The sequence below is a fragment of the Papilio xuthus genome, unplaced genomic scaffold, assembly GCF_000836235.2.
Source record: "Papilio xuthus unplaced genomic scaffold, Pxut_1.1 DF827135.1, whole genome shotgun sequence".
NCBI classification, from domain to species: domain Eukaryota; kingdom Metazoa; phylum Arthropoda; class Insecta; order Lepidoptera; family Papilionidae; genus Papilio; species Papilio xuthus.
In genome coordinates, this window is record NW_013531514.1 from 1,027,153 (window position 1) to 1,049,297 (window position 22,145).

At 36.3% G+C, this 22,145-nt stretch overlaps 1 protein-coding gene across 4 annotated transcripts; it reads right to left on the reverse strand.

Annotated features, from left to right (window-relative positions):
• Positions 1-573: 573 nt before the first annotated feature.
• LOC106119665 (uncharacterized) lies at positions 574-20,923 on the reverse strand. 4 transcript variants are annotated; one of them, XM_013314755.1, is made up of 10 exons: positions 20,467-20,923; positions 15,861-15,934; positions 12,883-13,724; positions 10,287-10,368; positions 8,680-8,845; positions 3,454-3,610; positions 2,675-2,930; positions 2,095-2,285; positions 1,484-1,681; positions 574-1,201 (listed from the first exon to the last, which is right to left on the reverse strand). In XM_013314755.1, exons 3-10 carry the CDS (start codon positions 13,006-13,008, stop codon positions 980-982), a joined length of 1,398 nt encoding a protein of 465 aa, XP_013170209.1. In that variant the 5' UTR covers positions 13,009-13,724; positions 15,861-15,934; positions 20,467-20,923; the 3' UTR covers positions 574-979. The 4 variants fall into 4 exon arrangements, with proteins under 4 accessions (XP_013170209.1, XP_013170208.1, XP_013170211.1 ...); XM_013314754.1 differs by having other exon boundaries at positions 8,680-8,857; XM_013314757.1 differs by lacking the exons at positions 10,287-10,368; positions 12,883-13,724; positions 15,861-15,934; positions 20,467-20,923 and adding an exon at positions 9,640-9,902.
• Between the last annotated feature and the right edge of the window lie 1,222 nt (positions 20,924-22,145).

Genomic DNA, 22,145 nt, shown 5'->3' on the forward strand with positions numbered 1-22,145 from the left:
TCTAAATGAATCTATTACCAAGTTTCTGAATACGTACTTACATAGTTACGACATACCAACTAGACACTACCGACATCACAACAGAACAAAACCCAAAAGAAATGCTTGTAACCTTTGTAAACTAAATTAAAATAACCTATACGCGTATCAACTATCCTCCTTGAATCTTCTTAAATAGACCCTTTTATAAAAGTATAAAAATCTCAGTAACTTGATAAACTACAGCGGCATTAAATTTACAGCAATTTCATTACAACATGGTTAAAATTATTATTAATATTTTCCTAACATGCACCAAATGATCTGCTCCGATTTGATAGAATCTTATTTTACATTAGTTAAGAATATAAAACATTCATTTTTAAAGTACCTAAATATGATTAAAAACTCTATGTCAAAACTGTCAAATAACATTTTACAATAATCTATGACCATAGTGATCAACAATTTCATTTTGTTATTTTTACAACATGCAACACTTACAAAACATTTTAACGGTTGTTACTGGAACCTAATTTTTCAAATTTACAAGTTTTATTTTAAAATTGTGAAGATATTAAATTGTCAGTTATTTTTATTTTTGATTTAACATTTACGCCTATTATTACTCTACATAATTTATAAGTGCTAACAGTTATATATGTATTTCATACAACATTTATATGTAACAATTATATTGTACATGACCTAATTTTACAAACTCAAATGTCAAATACATTATATCAAAATAGAATATTATGGTTGATACTAAAATTTTGGATATTCTTAATTTTTTTAAGTTACATGGCTAAGGAAAATGTGGTTATGTGAAAATATACACAAGTGATCACCATACGCCATAGAAATCTGCAACCTTATAAGTTGCAGATGACCGGAGAGGGACGTGGTAAAGGATACCAAGGGGAGCTTGCCAAGAGGGGGCTTATCACGAGGGGCTTACCATAAGGGGGCTTATCATGAGGCCCGTTGTATGGAGAGTCTACTTGGAGGAAGGGTAGTAGTAGAGGACGGCGCAGCCGGGCAGCTGCCAGCGCGAGGCGTGCAGCTCGATGAGCTGCAGCAGGGTGCGGCGGATGCAGGGCGCGGCGGCAGTGTTGAGGAAGGCGTCGCGTACAGCAGTGAGCAGCCGCTCCAGGTCACCCGGCAGCTGGGACTCCAGGTCCCTGCCGATGTACGTCAGCACAAAGAACAGGTTTTCCGTCTGGAAAATACATAGTCACAAGTTATAAAGGGAACTTCATAATATGAGCTTCTTTTTAAATTTTCTTTTTTCTTTCACGAGTAACTTTTGTTTGAAACAAATTAATGAAAAATCTTACTATTATTATAGATACGAATGTTTGGTTAATTATGTTTTTTTAGTTCTAGTACCATTACTTATCATTTTAACTACAACTGATCTGTTATCGAAACAAAATCAAATATAGTCATTACTATTTGAAATAAGTTTGTTTATTGAAGACAGAGCAGAGTTGTAACTAACATCGCTGGGCGAGGGCACGGGCTGACGGATGCAGTCCTCGCAGCACTTGCAGATGAGGGTGAGCAGCACCTGTCCGGGCTGTGCGCTGGCGCCGCGCCTGTGTATGGCGCGCCGGCGCAGCTGGCAGTACATCTCCAGCAGGAAGGAGAGGAACGCCATCAGACGCGGCCGCCCGCCCCCCACCACCGCGCCCAGCAGCTGCAACACACATTGCATTGCTTCATTTATAACGCGACTACTATTGTCGTGAGGCAACTTAATGTCATGTTTACATTATGCCAGTTGTATGCAGATGTTGATTTTGAGCGCTACTGTCCTGGCATAATGATTTTAACTTTTGCCTTTCCTTGCTACAAAAAAAAACTGACACATTAAGCATAGTTTCGTCGAGATATATAATTTTTCTACGACGAAATGACAAAAGACACGTCCAGATTTAAAGGTAATAAAGTTACTTAAGAGAATTTATTAGATTATTTCTCATTAATAGAATCCTTGGTAATTCCAGAATAAGATAAGCCTGGCTAAACGAGAGTAGGGTTTATATGACTGTAAAGTTTACTAGTAACATTGCCTTGTTATAATAACTTAGGTAAGATGTGTGCTGTAACCTTTTCACGATCGTGGTAGCACTGCTGGCAGGTGTTGAGGAGCGACTCGAGGAAGGTCTCCGTGTGCTCGCGCTCTACGACGGCGATGCAGCGGCGCGCGGCGGGCAGCGCGTACCGCGGAGACTCCACCGCGCGCGACACCAGGTGACCCACCGCCTCCATCAGAGTGCGCGCCGCCACTGAGTTCGGATCTGAACACAACGCGACAACAATCACCTCTATACTTACCATGTTACAAGTAGACAACGGACTTTGCTCTCCTCAAATCATCTTCCATTACACAACCAAACAACCTCAACTGGTGTTTTATACAAAATCGAATCCTTCGGGTAAGAAAAATATCTTATCAAAAATTATGCCTTTAAAAGTTTTTCAAAGATTTGAAATATTTAAAAGCTACGCAGATAATACTGTAATCAAGTCTTTATATCAGACCGTGGGTTGTTGAAACCAAAATCTCCGTTTAAAACATTTTGTTTTCTCTATTTTATTAAAGACAAAGAGAGGGATGACGATATGTTTTGTACCGAGAATTTAACAGCAAAGGTGAAATTTTTCAATATTAATCTATTTGTCTCACCATCGAGTGCTTTGTCGATGCACTCCTGTATATCAGGGGGGAAGGTGCCGAGGTCCCCGGCGTCAGCAGCCAGGCCGAGCGCCGCCATGCCGCTGGCGAGCGTGTCTGCCGAGGTGAGGGACTTGGAGCGCTTGAGTCCCGGAGTGAACGACTGCGGGCGCACGCTCTTGCCGTTACCGTTGCTTAGCGACGACGGCGGAGACTTCTTCTTATCAAGCTGCTGCGGTTGCAACTTGAAGTGCACGCGAGGACCCACCTGCATACGTACAAATGCCAAATATGTAACAAAATAGCCTACTATTTGCTCATTTTAAAAATTATTACAAGCATTATTTGCAACATTTAAGCAATGAACAAAACTCATAAAGTTTGTCGTATCAAAATAAAAATCTATGTTCAGCATCGGAAACCAAATAAATTCAAGACTGCATTTGTTTTTGTAAACAAAACATGTTTTCAATTATACGATTATTCGCATGGCAATGCTGAAGATGATATAGACTTACAGGTTTATAAATCGCATCCGTATATGAAAATACACAACTTGTATTCCCACGATTAAAGAGACTGTTTCGCAGTTTAATTTGGAATGAAGACAATTTTTAGACTAAATATGTCGTATTGAGTTAATCACAGAATAACATGTGTGATAACTCACAACACAACAACACAAAAAGTTGCCATCGACGGTTACGTTGTTATTACGTGTTACACGTGTTGTTTGTTGTGCGCATTGCATTGCGTTGTGTTGTGTTGTGTTGTACTGTGTGCATACAGACCGTGGCATGAGGCACATTGCCGCTGGAAGTGGTGTTGAGCAGTGCATGTGGCGGCAGCACGGGGCGGTAGTGCGGCGGTACTTGTGCATGCAACACCGCTGACCGCGAATGCTGCAGCCCCACGCCCACACCCGCGTAGCCCACACTCATCGCTGACCTGCACAAAGTAATAAACATTGTGATACAGTGGGAATGAAATAATTACATCAAAGATGTCTTCCATACATATGACAATCAATAGCAGATATCGCATTAATCGAACCGCTAACCACACAGAGGTTAGACAAAATGCATTCGCTTCGTAGCGATTCCACAGCTAACTCCAAAAATGTATAGAACTAACGCGCGACAATCACGTGACTTATCAAAAGTTATTGTCAGCTTCATACATTTTTGAAGTTCGCTATGGTAACGCGTCGAAGCTAATGCACTTTGTCCAACCCAACAAGGTTATTCAATTTGCTTGTACTATATAACGGTGACGTCACTATAAAATCGAAATCCTTTTCTCTATCCTTTACACACACATGCAATGTTTGATAACACATTGTCTCATGCCGCTCACACATTGTTCGGCCGCATTTGGGCATGGTCGATCGTGCGGCAATCGAATTATAAACGAATTCAGCGCTATATGAATCGGAAGCGTCACTTCAATGACGAATTATACTTCCATTGGCCGATTGTATTCGATCCTCATTTAAATCATAAGGAGCAAATCGCATGAAATTGAAATATGAGCACATAATTTAAATAATACTCGTTTAACAGGTTTATGTTGCGACATCACGAATTGAACGTTGACATACTTAAAGAAAGACTTAAAAAGTTAATCAACAAGCACGCAGGCATATTGCCAATGAAAATGCGTATAGCGTAAAAATCAGAGAGTCCTTTGTTAAGTTCAAAATAAAGATTTGATTAACTGCGACTATCTCATATCAAACGTAAATCCTCACATAATAATGTCAACGTAAACTATATTAAAATGCATATCAGACATACAGTATCATCTTATTGCAACTATAATAATAATGTGGTTTCAGGTTAATTGACTTGCAATCTGCAGGTCCTGGGTTCGAATCCCGCCATGTACCAATGTGTTTTTCGATTTCCGATTTACATATGTACATTTGTCCGACGTTCTTACGGTGAAGGAAAACATCGTTATACAACCTGCACATATCTGAGAAGAAATTCAAAGATATGTGTGAAGTCAACCAACCCACACTTGGCCAGCGGTGGTTGACTATGGCCTAATCACCCTTAACTTAGAGTAGACTCCGAGCCCCTCGGTGGGGACGTATAATGAGCTGATGATGATGAGGTTAATTATTGTGTGGGGTGCTATGCACATTTATTAAATAGTGAGGCCAACTTGTCGCTAAGTGACGTGGGCCAGGAACGAGGGCAAGTGGTCATGTCCTGCCGCCGGCCCCCGGCATGTATCCAAAACACAATACAAATCACCAAAGTTCAACTTTGTTTAGTGGTCTTGTTTCTTTTGCAACAGCAAATCCAATAAAATCAACGAATACTTTCCAATTTATTTTTAAACTTGATTCCTTGACCCAACTTTCAAATGTTCACCGTGACCCAAATATGTTAATGCGTTCAGGAAGACTAAAATGGATTTAATCATAAGTGTAAAATATAAATTAAAAAAAATTAACGACGCAATACGAACAAAAAAAAAGTTTTACGTTATAACTTTTCTCAAATGAAATGTAAGAATATTTGATTTTCAAATATATTCAAAACCTAAAAAATGTTTAAATCATAATTTTACGAGGTTTGCCATAAATTGGAAAATTACGTCATGATGGGTGACATCGAAGTCAATGGTTGTTAAATTATCAATTCCAAACGAAGCGACCTTCCTTTTAAACGACAATTGCTAACACTGATGACTCAATTTGTTACTTAAAGTTATCGCACACCTCAAATTGTATCAATGTAATTAATCTTACTTCTTACTAATATAAATGCAAAAGTTTACATGGATAGATGTATGTTTTTATATTTGAAAATAACCATTTGAGTGTTTTCCGCTTGTTCGGTAGGCCTATAGATCTCGAAATCGAACGGAATCGATCGCAAAATATCTAAAAAGAATTTTCAAACTTAGTACAAGAAAATTACAGCATAAAATGATGGTGTCTATTAATCATCACAACAAAATTAAGCGCACGCGCAGTTTGCAGAGCCGCGGGCAGACTTGCTCAAGGACCGTATAGTGAGAAACTCAATACGAAGTGTTCGTATTACTGATGCGGCGCGGCGTCCACGTAATACATCTGACTCACTGTAGACCATTGCGGAAACTGCCCAGCACTAGGATTATTGGATTACAAATCAAACAATTACGTTCGAAATGTTTTGCTGTAGAGGAATGAACCCTTCCAAATTATAATACATGGGAAGATACAAGGCAGAAATGCTATAGAAGCTAAGAAAGTCACGATATAAAGTGGATAGACATCGCTGTAATGTCCAAATCACAAATAGCCAAAATTACAGCCGACTTCTTGTAGAAGATGGCATTTCAAGAAGTGGAATGAAGACTAGCGTCCTTTGTGAGAGCTGTCTCTTCTTATGGTCGTGCATTCAATGTTTTAAGCCTCGAACTTCATTTTTCAAAGCTTTTAAGACAACAGTGAAACCAGTCTAAAAATACACAGCTACAAATGTCAGCAATTAGTACACAAATATAAGGAAACAAAACTACAAAAAGCGTGATTTACATTTGTTAAACAAAAACGTAACTAGTCTCAAGTGTTTAAAAAGGTCGGTGGCAAATAAGTCCAGAGTATGACGCCGAGACTGCAAGTATATGACCAGAGAAATTGAAGACTTCCTTCAGAAACATAATGGGTCATTTAGTGGATGAGTAAAGTGTTACTAAGGTTCAAGGAACGGCATGTGAGCTGCTTAATATTAATATTACCTTGTCGATAAACAAATAATGTTGCAGATAGATATAGACAGAAAATCCCTGAAATCTCAAAACAAAAAGAATAGTCTTTCTTGCTTCTAAGGAAAATAGGCTAAAATCAGAAGAATAAGTAATTTCTAGGTATGTATATATGTTTGTAATTTATACGTTTTCTAGTTATCGAAGGAGCTAGTTAGATAAGTACCACCCATTTGATCTGTAATAAACATTGTTGCATTTCATAACCCAAGGATCAGTTCCCGCATCATCAAAGCAAAGTAATTGATTCAACAGTTTTTAAATTAATAAATAAAACGGTGACCTATTGGATTTCAAATCTGAATGTTTTTAAATACGATCTTGTGAAAACATTATCAGAAATGAACATTTTAAATTGATCAGCAGCCAAAAATATTAATGACACAAAGTACTTTATTAAAATAGTTAACTAGTCGGTAAACAATACATTATTATGCAAAGGAAGTGACCCATCAAATACTATGTAACCATTTATGTCGACGGAAACTGCTTAATATGTAACTAAGGTCCCGCCCAAAGCAAAACGTTATTAAAAAATAAATCCTCGAGTTAATCATATTCTATTTACTCACACATCAGAAGTGGAAAATCTTCCTCGAACCATCTTTACAAAAGGACCACTGCATTCGTCAAATATAACACAGCGTCTTCACACGAACCACGTCGTAATCATTACAATGTTTATCTTGTATTTAGATACAGCACTGTTTACTGTACAGACAACATCAAACTGTATCGCAGCATACGTTTAGAAAATCCCTCTACAAACTTGGCAATCTGTTGCCTTGTATTTACGTTCCGTTTCAGCTCATAGCATCAACATTTTATAAATAGACTTCGTTCCGAGCCAAGTAATTAAGCTACACGTAGCTCTCTACACAAAATGTATTGCATCGAATGTGTTTGGTTGTAGTCGCACTCGGTCATAAGGTACAACTTTCGCTTCGTTCGATCGTGTTCGTCTTGACATCGGTCGGGGTTGTTTCGGGAGCGCGCGTATCGAAGCGCTTGCGCGAAATGCGCGTGCGCAGCAATGGCAGCCGTGGCGCGAATACGAGCCGCTTTCGGCGCGAGTTGGGCGTGCTAGCGTCACCACACCCGGCGACTAAATGATAACAATCCTACAAATTACACTACACATGACGTCTCGGCAACTCTCCGTTCAGTCTGCATTGGTGGCGTGCCAGCGGGCTAACGCCGCCGCCCCCCGCTTCTAATACAATCTGCATCGCAAGGTCAAGCGTGAAAAGCCGCTCGTAAACGCGGAACGTCGCTAAAAGTTAATTTTGGTTGTTATTCACGAGATATGTTGTTTATTTTGGAAAGAACAAAAGCAGTCTTCATAACACAGAGAGACTGTTCGCATTCAAAGTGTTACAAATGAAATAAACGTCTGCCGCAGGCTGCTTTGGATGCTTGATAATGTTGAAATCTTATTTAAGTAGATTTAGTAGCAGTACAGATGAGGACAAATTGCCTACCTACTTACAAATTCTACCATAATAGTGACAAAAAATGCATAATTTTTGCCAACAATATTGCAACAGTCAGTACACTTACTGTTAGGTTGAAAAACAATTCATTCATCACATGCGCGAGGTAAAGAAAAGTAGCCGGCAATCATGAATGTATCTAAAAATAAACAAAAGCCACAAGCCGTGCTTCCCTCATTGAGCACACACACTATACTAAAATATATTTTACTGCGTAATGAAATCATATTCTCACACAATTTTGTCGAACTACGAAGATCTGCGTAGTTTCACCGTCCTACACCATGTTTGTGTTTTGAAATAGTAAAGTGTTGAAGTATAAAACGGTTGTTATAACTACAAGCTCTTGATCAATTCACACCACCTTTTTAATCCAGAAGAAACGATAAATGTAAATCAATAAGTTAAGGACGTAACTACTGTCAGGAAGAAAATCCGACACTGTGCCGGTGTATCGGCGCAACACTAGCCTTATTAAAACATCGACGTTTATGTCCCCTCACTAATCAATCTGACACTTAACTTAGTAACGAAAGCGCGCCTTTCGCTCTAAATTATTCTTACTAATAATGTCCAAAACTACTTAGTTCCACCATAATTTGTTACATTTTAGCAATCACATTACTTGGATATGGGATATTTTTGGGACAATCATAAACCCTACAGACACAATGATTATTTGCGCTATTTTGCTACCGAATTATATAGCTATGTCCAATGTATACATTAGTTCTAGATAATCATATGACTTCGACTCACCTATTATGCAGGTCAACAGGCTTGGCCATAGTGAACTCCTTAGCGTGGACATTCAGCTTGTTGGTGGGCGTGGTAGTAGTGCCTGTCGTACCAGAGCTGGTCGTACCGGCCGTGGTGCCAGGCGTTGTACCCGCCGTCGTACCAGCTACAGTCGCAGCCACGCCGTCTGTGCGGACGCCTGGCGGTCAACGGTGGTCGTCAAGAGAAGAGGTGATAGGACAGAGGGTTGTGGGCGTATGAACAATGAAAGGAGTGTACCAGGTAAAAGATTGCTAATGAGTGCGATGATATAATTTGTATTTTATAGATTTAAAGCGTTGAAAGATAGCAACTTTAACAGTGACTTAGAATTAAGATTAAGGTCTTAGGTTTATAGAATAGATACATAAGTAAATACATATACTTATATTAAATTATCATCATGTTTTCTAAAACTATTTTAGTCTTACAAATATAAGTTATTGGATTAAATTGTTACGTTACATAAAAACAGACGGCGTATTATTTTCATTTATTGATTTTAATAATTTATTTTCTGTTGTTTTTCTGAAGATGTTTTAATCTGACAATATTCGTTTCCCACAATCAAAACTGTATAATAAAAGAAATCCTATCACAGTAGTAAAAGCCTGAGCCCGGCAGAGCACCGTAGCGCTGCGTTTCGGTCAAATGCACAAACTTTCATAAAGATTTACAGCGAGTCTACCGGCCAATTAATTGTAACTCTTCGCAAATGGTTTTCTATTCTATTATTAATATCGTATTTTATACTGTAAATCTTAAAATAATTAATGACAAGATTAAGATTAAATTTCTTCGAGTTTTATTTACAAAAACAGTATATATATTGTTATAAATTGGTTAGAAACGACGCTTTGTTCGAATTGAAGTTTTGAATGAACGAGTACACTATCGTGGACTAAAACTGACTAAATCAAAGACAAAGAAGTTCAAAGAAACCTGAACTTTCAGTGACGACATGAGGAACGTCCGCGGGAACAACAGCGGCGGCGGCGGGCACCGTCACGGTGGAGACGGGGGATGCCGCAGGGGGCACTGCCACCTCCGTCAGTGGCTGTGCCAACGGCTGTGCCAGCGACTGTTTCACTATGCACCTCGACATTTCTTATTTCTCGTACACATCAACACAAACAGAAGCGTCCACATTCGCGCTGCACTGACACAAACATCGGACTGTCGGCGGCGCGTTCCAAATTTGATGTTTTGTTTATTTTTAATTTTGGCGCCAATTTTATTTGGCGATGGTTGCCAGCAAATACAACCCACGGACGTATTTCGCGATGAAAAGTTAAAAAAATTATAATTTATAAAATTGTCATTCATTTAGGTACTCATTTTATTAAATTACAAATTTATTTCATTTAGGAAAAAAAATAATATAATGCGCTTAATCCACTTATTTTGACATCACTGAAAAGTTTCTATATTCTTTGGCAAACGTTTATTTTTTTAGGTTATGTGTTAAATATTTTAATTATTATTTAAAAGTTATTGTTAGGAATTAATATATAATGTAAGGAAATTTAGGAAATAGGATATTAATGTAACGTTTTCTAGTAAGGTTAGGTCTCCAATAAGTGACTAACCGGGGGGTCTGTAGATTTCAAGAGTAGGCTTCCCCTTTGCATTGGTCAGGATCATGCTGCGCCGTTTCCCATTGTTCGGAAACTGTAACAAGACAATTGTAAGTTTATATTAATATAAGTGTAATGAAACAGCTTGTTATTAACATACTTCCTATCGTTTAATTGAAAGTAATTGTTTTCCAAACATTAAGACTTTATAGCATTCTGCCGCGGCGCAGTCCGCGCGACGTAATAACACAATTTCTAGGTTATGTTCATCCAGACTTTGTTCTATATGCATGTCAAATTTCATCAAGATCTGTTGAGTTGTTCTGGTGATACCTTGTAACAAACATCCATCCATCTACCTAAACTGTCGCATTAAAATGACTGATTGCGGTCTTTATAATATTCATGTAGTGATTAAAATTATGAAATTTACATTTTGATGATGAAAATCTATTCCAACCTCAAATGGAGAACAAGAAGATGATGATCTGCATATAATACACAGTTATGTACAGCAGTCTATGTTTATCATAAGTGATAGAAGGGATCCAAATTAAAATTGAATGGAAATAAAACCAAAATTCATTTAAATTGTCTTTTGTTGTCTTTTCTAAATGTTTGATGTTGCTGTGATGGACACTTTACACTTAAATTTTTTGCAACGTTTCTCTACCGTGTAAAGTTTTCTAAGAATGATTCAATTTGAGGAATTATCACGATTTATTTTCGCGTACGAACGTTATACAAGATGACTGTTGTTAGACTCATCGCCTAATATAACGTTGAAGGAGATCTTACTCATAATTGAGTATCATATTTAAATTTTGTGCATCACGCGGTTTTGTCTTATTTTAACTCGGTTCAATACTTTGAACTAAGTAACTGTTCTCTTGATGATGTACTTTTACAAAGGTATTCTACGATAATCCTTCCTAATATTATAAATTCGAAAGTTTAGATTGTTGGATGTTAGAAGGTATCTTCCGAACGACTCGACAGATCTTGATGAACGTACTGATGTAGGACATAGTCTAGAAGAACACAACACTTATTAAGTTTTTAAAATTCCACGCGGATGGAGTTGCGGGCGACTGGTAATATTTTATATAGTAATATCGTACAGATGATCCGGCTATTGTAATTCTCGGTTGTTGACCTACCATTGTAACATCTTCACACGAATTGGCCCGGCTCGCCCGGTGAAATACCACGACCACACAGAAGACAGGCGTGAAGTGGAAGCAATTCCGCGTTTCGTCTGATGAGTGTGCGGCCCGGTGGCCTAATTTCGTCCTCTTTCCCTTCCCATCCTTTTTTTAAAGGGAAAGGATGGGAAGTGGAAGTGGATTTTCCGGCTGAGAGGATGCATGGAAAGGGGGAATGTTTTCTTTCTGTGCATCCTCTCCTCCATCGATTAAAGGTAGGCAACGCGTATGCAGTTGCGTATGTCTATGGGCAACGCTCACTTCCCTATTTCAGCGAATTCAGGTGGTCGCTCGCTCGTTTGGTATATAAAAAAATGTTCTAAGTCGATATGCAAAGTTTCTGATCCAAAACAATTTAGTTCTTAATGTATTTTATTTAAAATAAAAAAAAAGTAGTAAAAATGTATGTAATTCTAATACATACAAATGTCTAGTTCCTTGCGGTTACTGCGAAACGTTGTGTTTCTTCTTATGACATTGAAACAAACGACTAAGAATACGCCCACTATTTTATTACACAACTTTTGCTTCAGTTGAATAACTTGTTAACTTATAAGAATTAATGTTATGTTTACAATAATACAGTTAAAATAATCGTTAAATCTCTAAGTTATTATATGAAATTATATTTTACGTTGTAAGTTCCGAAAAGATTGCTAAGTAAAATACGTTACCACCAAGTAACGCGAATTTACGTAAAAAAAAAGGTTAGAATCACACAAAATGGTGGAGAATAGCTTACTAATATTCGTGTGCTACTCCAGAATATCTTACTTCTTACTAATATTATAAATGCGATGGATGTCAGTTTGAAGGTATTTCCAGAACGGATGTATGGATCTCGCTGAAATTTGACATAGATGTAGAACATAGCCTGGAAGAACACATAGGTTACTTATTAAGTTTTTCTTTAATTCCACGCAGTGACGCGTGCGACAGCTAGTAGATTTTCTAATGCTGATTAAGGACAACATTAAGGTAATCAAGTTCTGTTAGATGTTAACGTAGGCGGTGTTATATTGCGTATAACGCCTCCTACATGCTTGTTGTAATGTCAAAATTTTAATAAGCGACCTAACCTTAGTTTCTTTTAGATTTTTTGTCTTGAATTAATTATATTAGACGATTTTTATTCATCACGGTTAACGACGAGCCAAATTATGATCAGTTCAGTTCAGATAAAATTACTTTTAAGTATATAGTTTCACAAATATGTAAAGATTGAATAAACGTGGGTTTGCGAGACCAAATTTATCTTTTAAAAATGTATGTATGCCAAAGAAAACGACAGGGATGAAAAGTTTTTTGGTTAATTACAATATCTACTGTTCCATTGCAGAGCGATCGTGATTGTACTATGTTACCGTGTACGTAATACTAAGAAATAATTATTAAATAATTACCTGGTTGTGATGCATATTGTGATGGGACTGGGGGCGTATGAAACTGCGCTCCCGCATGATGACGCCGGGCGACGTAAAGTCCTGCATCCTGTAACTGCGCTGCAGCTCTCCCATTTGGGCTTGCATTTTCACCGACTCTATCGTCTAACTTTTTAAATCGTCGACAGTTTCCGCCTTTATAACTTCGCGCCTTTTTTGACAGATGACGTACGCGCGATGCGTTCTTTAACGCTTTCACTTTTTCTTTGGTTGATACGCGTTCAGTTAATTTTTAGTAATTTACAATGATACTTTTCTACGAAGCTCTTTTAAAATAATTTTATTTATTCTATAAATTATATGATTATTTAATAAAATAAATACACACTAGATGAATGACTAGTATAACAGTTACGTTTAAATAATATTAATATGTTTTTTTTTTAAATACTTTCATTTATATTTACAATATAGGTGTAAAATGTTAAAGTGTTTAAAGCGGGCAACATTCACGTTCTAAAGCGTGCGCTATATAGAAGCTATTATATTAAAATAAAAAAGTTAATCACAATTAAAATGATTGTGACGTTAAATTAGAGATCAATACTCCAATTTATATATGCATATATAAATCTTAAAACAAAGAAACCCCATCTGTCGTGGCCACTGATAGAGGGATTTCTGGACGACTTTTTCGAGTTTTTTTTTTCGTTTTTCTTAATACGACTTATAAAGAGCGGTGCAGGTTTGGTTGTTGCCTGACAGTCACAGAGCGATTATTAACAATATTTCGAGGGGCAAAGAAGCAAAGCTTCTTCGGCGCCAGACTCGATTCGTTTTCGGAGAGTTCTCGGAACTCTAATCTGTAACAAAAAAAAGGTTAAATATACATTTGCAATGAAACGGATTAATGCGCGGGGAAATTAAATTACATTAATATTGGATAATTATAAAGATGAAATAGAAACCCAAGATATAAAATCAGATAGTTTTAAGCATCGACTGATTTTATAATATTTCAATCGCCACATATAGCAGTTTGCAACTATCTAAACTGAAAGCAAATTCCAATGACCAATCTATAATATTTATGTCTGTGTACTACTGACTATCTTACCGTGGCTTTCTGAGGCCAAAATCCCCTTTTAAAACAAATTATTATCTCTGTTTTGTCAAAGATAATGACAGAGATGACGATATGTTTTATACAGAGTATCTAGTCTCAGAAACACACGGTTAAGTTTATCTTAATTTGAGTTGATGAAGAAACAAGAATAGTTGAATCATTAAATTAAAAAGCAATCATTAAATTCATTGAAATAATTAAATTATAACATTTATATAGGAAAATTTCTTTAACAACTCGTTATACATTTTTCAGGCGTCCAAGGCCATACGTTTCTGTTGCGAAGCATTAAAACCGGTTCGCGGTACAATTGCAAAAAAATGAAACAAGTGAAGCCGTCGATACAGGTTTAAAGTTAATCTACTCTGTATACAAACACGAAAGTTCATAAGTTAGTTACGTAAATAAAAGGTTATATGATCCCTGGAGACTTAACATTATTTTTATCCAAGTCACGGAAAGGTAACAGTCTTCATGGATATATTTTTATGTTAAACTGATATAAAAACGGCTAAACACTCACGTATATTCGTCCGGTAGCCCGATGGGCTCGAAACTAGTCGTTGTCGCCACCGGACGAATATACGTGAGTGTTTAGCCGTTTTTATACCAGTTTAGTATCATGTCTCACGAAAGTTTGAATAATTTAATATTTTTATGTGTAGTAACCAAGGCATTTGTAGAACGAAATTATCTTAAGCCTTATGTTCATTTTGTATAGTATACCATACATACAACTTTAAAAATATAAGATCACTATAAAATAATTTTTAACTAAGTTTTATTTAACTTTATTTTTTGCTTTTCTTCAAAAAAGAATACTTGCCACAATAAGGGTTAATAGTGACCTTAGAAGCTAGAGTTTAAATACTTAATTGGATATAACTCTTGATTTTTTATAGAGTTCATTGTTTTAACCGTGGTAAAAATTAGTAAAGTTACCGTGGGTTTACGAGACCAAAATCTCTTTATAAATCGTCACTCCTATCTTTCACGTTTGAAAAAACAGATATATGATTTAAATGGGGATTTTGGTTTCAGAAATTCACAGTCAGTCAAATAAATTTAACACTGATGGATACTATGTAGTTTGTGCATGATAAAACTAAAATCGATTTTGTTAGCGAGTTTTTGAGGAATGCTAAAGTGATTTATAACAATTTAAACTTTTATTATTAGGTAGATTTAGCTGCGAGAGTTGGTTCGCAGAAGCTATATTTACTGGCACTAATGTAAAGTTCTTGTAGAGCCAACGGATAACGGTGCAATTAATTCTACGGCACGCCTTTACGAGATACGACTAAGGTTGCCAACATTCAAGAAACAAAGACTTGAAGACTGGCAGCGAAGAGTGTAGAAAAAAAGAAAAAAATTATCAATAACTTGTGAACTAAAATTAGAGACATCGATGTTATAAACCTTCATGCTTTATTGAAACGCGCAATGCACGGATCAAATGTAAAGAAGTGACAACCCTAGTTATGACCGGGTGTGCGCTCAGTGTCACAACGTGAATCTATTAATAAGACTATTAGGTGCAGAGTTCAAGAATTTGTCAGCAGAAATGCATTATATCTAATCTCACACTGTACATCTAAATGGAAATAGCAGACAACGTACACTATTATCCAATAATTAAGAACTTCGACAGTTTATACTTAATTTGTTAAAGTGTAGATTACGTTAATTATATAAGTGAAGTCAGAGAAAAAGTTTAGGTTAGTGACGTTACAAGTCAAAGTGATCCTGTGCCCAATTTGATGATAGTTTAAATGTCTAGTCTGATTGCAATGTGTCTCAGTTTATAGTTATTCGGTAACATACAGAAAGGATAGTCGTGTATCTGTGCCGGTGGTATGTGTTGGTGACTCACCGCTCGCTCGTTGTGCGCCGGCCGTCGTCGTGGTCTGCACTCGGTACTCGTTCACTTTGCTCGTATTTGTTTCACTGTGGACATTTATTTATATTAAAACACGATCAAACCAACTATAATTTATACCAAGAAGTTTATATTAGCTGTATTTGTATATCAAAGGAAGCAAAGCATTAAACTTTTTTCAAAGATTCCTATTTCGGTTTTCGGATGGAAAGGATACTGACTGTCGTAAATCCTGACGGATCCACGATTAAGAATAATGTTGTAATTCTTCCGATTTAGTTTAATTTACGTTTTAATCCTATTCCATGAGCAACGACTCAAATGATGATATGAATTATACAGAATAGTCTACTTGTAATAGATTACCTAAAGTCAGACAGAACTTAATATAATGATGAAATAAAAATTTAAAACTATTTCCATATTGCAGTACCTTAATAGTGTATCAAATACTTTGTCTACTTCACTATAACGGTAGTCTGTGGATGCACGCGAGAGTCGCAACAGCCAGTGCAAGCATTCTGCTGTACAAAATGAGATCACTGCTTTTCAATAACTCATTTTTAACTTTCCGTTACTCCATTATTAGTTTTTTGTTAGGTAATGACGGATTGAATCACAAGAGATTGTACGAAACATTTAAAATTATATTTACTAGTATAGCATTTCTCAAATATTATTGATACCTTATTGAACAAAAGGTGTACCTGAGAACCTTACAGTCTAGATCAGTCTTTCCCAAAGTGCAGGTCTCAAGTTGCAGGTTATAGTAAAAGTTTCGTTTAGAATTCTCCGTTAATATACATATATAGGTCACAATAATTAATTAATTTAATTTGAAGTTATAGTGGTTTTTAAATATGTGATAACATGGGGGCGCTAAAAAAAATTATTCTCAAAGTGGGCAGTACACGAAATAAGTTTGGGAACCACTGTTCTAGATTTTGATTTGTGATTATATTTTCTTTTTTTTCACAACAATAAGATATTTTTATTCACGATCTTAGAGTTCCTGACAGTCTTGTTTAGTCTCATCTCGTCCGATTTTTAATAGGAATCATAATTCATTTGATCCCATCGTATTATAATCTTGGGCTCCATGCAAGACCCCGGCTCACTTTAATGCATGATTACATAAACACTTCTAAAGTCAAATTCCTTACAAGGACAGGACGAACCATAGGTAAATACTGGAGAACACACCCATCTAAACCATCAACCGCATCGCAGATCGCATCTCGACACGCCGGATAAAATGAGGCGCGAGTCACCCGCTGACATCACCGTGTTTACACCGACCGTCTCTTACACAAGCCACATATATCGTATCATGAACTTCTAATGCCACAAATAAATTTAGACTTTTATTCATTAGAATAAAGTAGGTTTTTGTGTGGCAGGTTTTAGTACAGTTTGCATTACATTTTGCATCTGTATACACATAGTTTGAGGTTCTAGGTCGACGCGCACGAGTGTGATGTCTTTGTTTTTTTTTCGTAATTTCGATTTTAAATACAATATGATTCGATTGAAAAATGTACGTTCGTGACAGGATGTTGTTCTTCTGTTGGTTTTAAATGTGTGTTTATAATAAAGAGATTTATTTATGGAAATTTTTGCTATTCTTATAAAGACGGACAAGAATTTAAATATCATTTGCTGATGTGATTTAAGCAAAAAAATCCTCTGCGAATCCCTTTTTTTTAATGCATTTAATAAAAAGCATATTTGCATAGATTTTTGTTGTTTACAATTTATTAGTAGCGCATCTGTCATGTGAATGATGCAATGCTTTGTTCAGATAAAATACTAATTTCTTTAATAGTTTTTCTCTCCCTCTCTCAAGGTGTCTCTCCATTTAATGGAGGTTGGCCGTCAGCTCAGTGAACAGTGAATAGTTTTTAATAAAACTAAATAGGTGGAGAACAATTTTAAATAATAATACTCTCGACTTTGAATAACCAAAATAAAGAAAGCAGTATCGTAAAGAACCTTTTTTTCTAAATACGATAAAAGTAATTAAATGTTTCAGGTTCTCTTTTCAACTTAGTTTTTTACCATCGGTATTTTATAAAACTTTTAGTATAATACCTGAGTTCAGGGATTAAAATATAATCTGTTGTATTTAAATATGTCTTTACATTGGTAAATACTGTATGCATCCACAGGTGTATTGCATTATTGTCATGGCCGCCGCATTTCGCGCCTTTTTTGCCGCCAACACAAACACCCGCGCGTCTGTCATTGATATGTAAAGTAATATATTTAGCTATCCATTGCGCGTGTTAGCTTCTAATTAGCGTAGCTGTTAAACCAAAGACAGTAATGTACCCTGGCGGGCTGAATCGCTACTATATTAGTTTTAGAAACAACGAATACCGTTGTGCTGACGAGTTTTAATAATTAAAAATCGGTTCAACCATTCCTTTGAACCGATTTATTAATTTCTATTCGTCATATATTATAGCTATTTCTTTAGATAAAGTACCCTCCGTACATGGTAAAGTATTTTTTATTGATTGTCAGATGGCAAACGAGAAAATGGCAACCTAATTTATCTAAAAATGGCCGCCATCTATAGACATCTACGAGAAGTTAGAAGGTTGCAAATAACCTAGTTATAATAAATGTAACAAAACATATATAATAGCTTCAATATGCTTGTTAAAATATAGCGGTAAGCTAGTTTCCCGGGACAGGTCGCTACTTTCTAATGCGTTATTGTCTCCATCCATTGTTATAAAACATAATTTTATGTTTATCTAACAAATTTATAATTATTGTTAATGTTATTAAGAGACAAGAGTAGCAACATTAGGAAACCGGTTAATTTATTATTATAGCTAAGTTATTTTCAGAATAATACGCAAAGGGAACAAGGAAAAGCTTAAGATAAGTTTGTTTTTGAAGACAAACAAAACTATTATCGGTGAACATTTTTTCTGACTAAAGTACCATCACATGACATGACAATAGGCCTCCGATAATATTTAAATACGATAAATGGAAATACTAACCTAACCTAACCCTGAAAAGCAGTTAGTAATAAAATAAGACCTAGGAATTCCACATACATAGTAAGGATTCAGACTTGCCTCAATATTAAAGTGATTGGATTTATCTAAAGAGTAGTAGAAATCAAATTGTTTTATGCAGCGTTAAAAAATTGCAAATTAGTAGCATCTCACTAATATTATAAATGCGAATGTTTAGATGGATGGTTGTTTGTTTGTTTGAAGGTATCTCCAGAACAGCAGCATGAATCTCTGTGAAATTTGGCATAGAACAAATAGGCTTCTAATTATTTAATTCCGCTCCAAAAGAGTCGCGAGCGACACAATCCAAATATAAAAAATTATATTCAACATAAATTCAGAAAACAATGGAGAGTTATCACTTGGCATAAAAAATATAATCGACAGAGTATAAAACATAATGGCGGGCAGGTAATTCAGCACAGATTCACAACACGCGATTGCTGTAACTCCGTCTGGCGTCCGCGAGCTCAGTTTAAGGGGTGAGTGACCTTACTCAATGGCCCGTATCCATTCGCTAGGTATCACTCGTTGCCCAACAAAACCAACATTGCATCTTGAAAATTACATTACCTTCGCAAACAGCTTGCCTAAACCAGTAAACCTAACAATAACGCCAAAGTAATCATTCAACACGTAATAGAATGAAGTTTGTCTATAAATTATTATAATTTGTTTAAAACCAACACGCGGAACTAATGATGTGTTAATGTTTAATTACATCTTGAAAAAAGTATTGAACTGTTATGCATTATTTGCAACTATAAGCAGCTCGCAACTCGTCGACCAAGATTCGATTCCGTCATAAAAGGTTCTTGTTAATAGGTCTGTAAAATCGCTTAGCTTATTACTATTCAACTTGTAAAATTCAATAAGCTAGGCTTAATTTTAAAATGTTAAAGAGTAATTGCTGCACATAAGGTGTACGTTTTCACATTATCTATTGAAGTTTTGAATAATAGACGTAATAGGATTTGTTATAATAGCTACATGATTGTGTAGCGTTATACAATGTCTTTTACAAGAAAAAAAATGTTTTCAATCATTTGTAGAAATAGTAGAAATGTAAAAATAGATGTCTTTGAAGTCGTATACACGTGCGTAAATGGATTTTCTTTTTAGCTCTACTTGAAGAATTTATATCCGTACATATGTAATGTAAATGCTAAGAGGCTGAAGTATTTAGGCCACAATAGACGTCTAGGTGAAGTCTGAAACCGTCTCTATAGATAACAAATTCAATTTTGTACAGCCTCGAAGCAATTAGTCAATAGAGATCCGCGTTAGTCGTGTAGGCGAGTCCGAATAATCCGCTCCCGGTCACACTTTCGTTTCATTCATTCGGTCATTTTTCCTGCAAACTGCTGAAAATGTGCCACGTCAATTATTTTATTACAAATGTGGATCAGTCGTGAAAAGTTGTAACTAGTCGAGGGAAACGCGTTAAACGCATAACCTCTCCCTCGATGCAGCGGCCGAAAATATGTGCGCACTATATATAGCGGCTTACGGAATATCATGAAGCGTTTCCTGATGTTGTGGCTTTATATACTATCTTTACTCACCAGATCGTGCGCTGGCGATTCCAATACGTTCGTTGGCGTATCCGCGGTATATTTCACTGAAATTATATTGATCGCGTCGCCTTTCGCTAGCGCAGAGTCCGGTCGTGTGGCGCCCGCCCGGGCGGTGTGCCGACTGACGCTGCGCGCGCGCACACGCGCCCCGCTCGTCCGCAGCGCAGACACACTCGGAGCACCGTGTCTTCAGCAGAAATATTGGCACATATAAACCAACGCTCGATTGTATATTAATGGGAATAGCACTGTTTCTGATCCTGTATTGAAACACACAAACTTCAAAATTTAAATTTCCTGTTTCACTGCACTTTCTTGTGTTTTTTTTATTTTTATATAGCGGCTAGGCATGAGTAATGCCTGTAAAGTACACTATTATTGTCGAATTTTTGTTCTAACGTTTGTAAATTGGTTGTGTAAAACAGTGTGGTGAGGAACGAGGAGCGGCGCGGCGGCGGTACGACAGCAGTTGGAAAAGGTCTCGCTCCATTGAATGCATGAATCAATGTTTGCTCTACATTGACGTCGCGCACTGCTCGCTTTCCACGCGGCGAGAGCTCAACACCGCTGTCATCATAATATACGCTTCATAGATTGTGTTAATTGCATTACATTTTGGATAACTAATTTAACACTTTCATTTCTTAGGTTTTGATTATAATTTATATAATACATTTAGTTCTAATGCATTTATCACCACGCTTTTCGTGCATGTTAAGTACAAGGACAACGCTACCACTGCATTACTAAATCATATTTCTATCTCAGTTTCTTCAGAAAGAATAATAAAGATGACAATATCATTTTTTATATTTATGTTTAAACGCACGATCAATGTTCGCGCTGTGTCGTGAAGAAGTAAAATATCGAGAAAAAATACATTAAATTATAAATAGTAGGGTTTCGTTTGCTTACTGCGGCACTTCAAAATATCCTAATTCAACATTACCTAAACTATCGGCGTTAACAATTTTACAGTGACTACGAAAATACACGGCTAATTTCAAGTAAAAGCTAAAGTTTATAATATTTAGTTCTTGATTTATTGAGTTTACAACAAATTTCACATCTATTTCGCTTTCCCGAACTTTGTGTAGCTTACCTGTTTCTGCGTCAGGTTGCTTTTCGTTCACTGGATAAGCCGGCCGCTGTGACGTTATCGGAATCGGGTCTCATGTTATTGCGCACTAGTAGTACTAATATTTTAATCACTTTAACATTTTTAGTTTAAATATAACATACCAGAGGGCATAGACAAATATTTGGTACCAAGTGTTCGTAACATCCTTGACAAAAATTTTGCAGCGCCCCCTATTGGGCGTAAAGTACACTAAAAGTTTCATATTTCGATGACGTCACGAAAGAGCGTGTCGCAAATATTCGTGCTAGGCCCTCAAAACGTAAAGCCTTTACGTTTTCCGCCGCGTAGTCACTCCGAAGAGCGGGACGAGACATATGTAATATATTTCTGTCTCTCTCGCTCTTCCGTTCAGATTTTATGAATTTCTATGATTGGATATTATTATTAGCTTAAGTATTTGTTTTTTCGTTTTTAATTTTTCTAGAAATCACTGTAATGGTAAAAAAATAATCACTTTTTGTTTTTTAAGTAAATCAAATATTTTTTCATATATTTACATAGTTTTATTTGACTTAAATGCATGTCT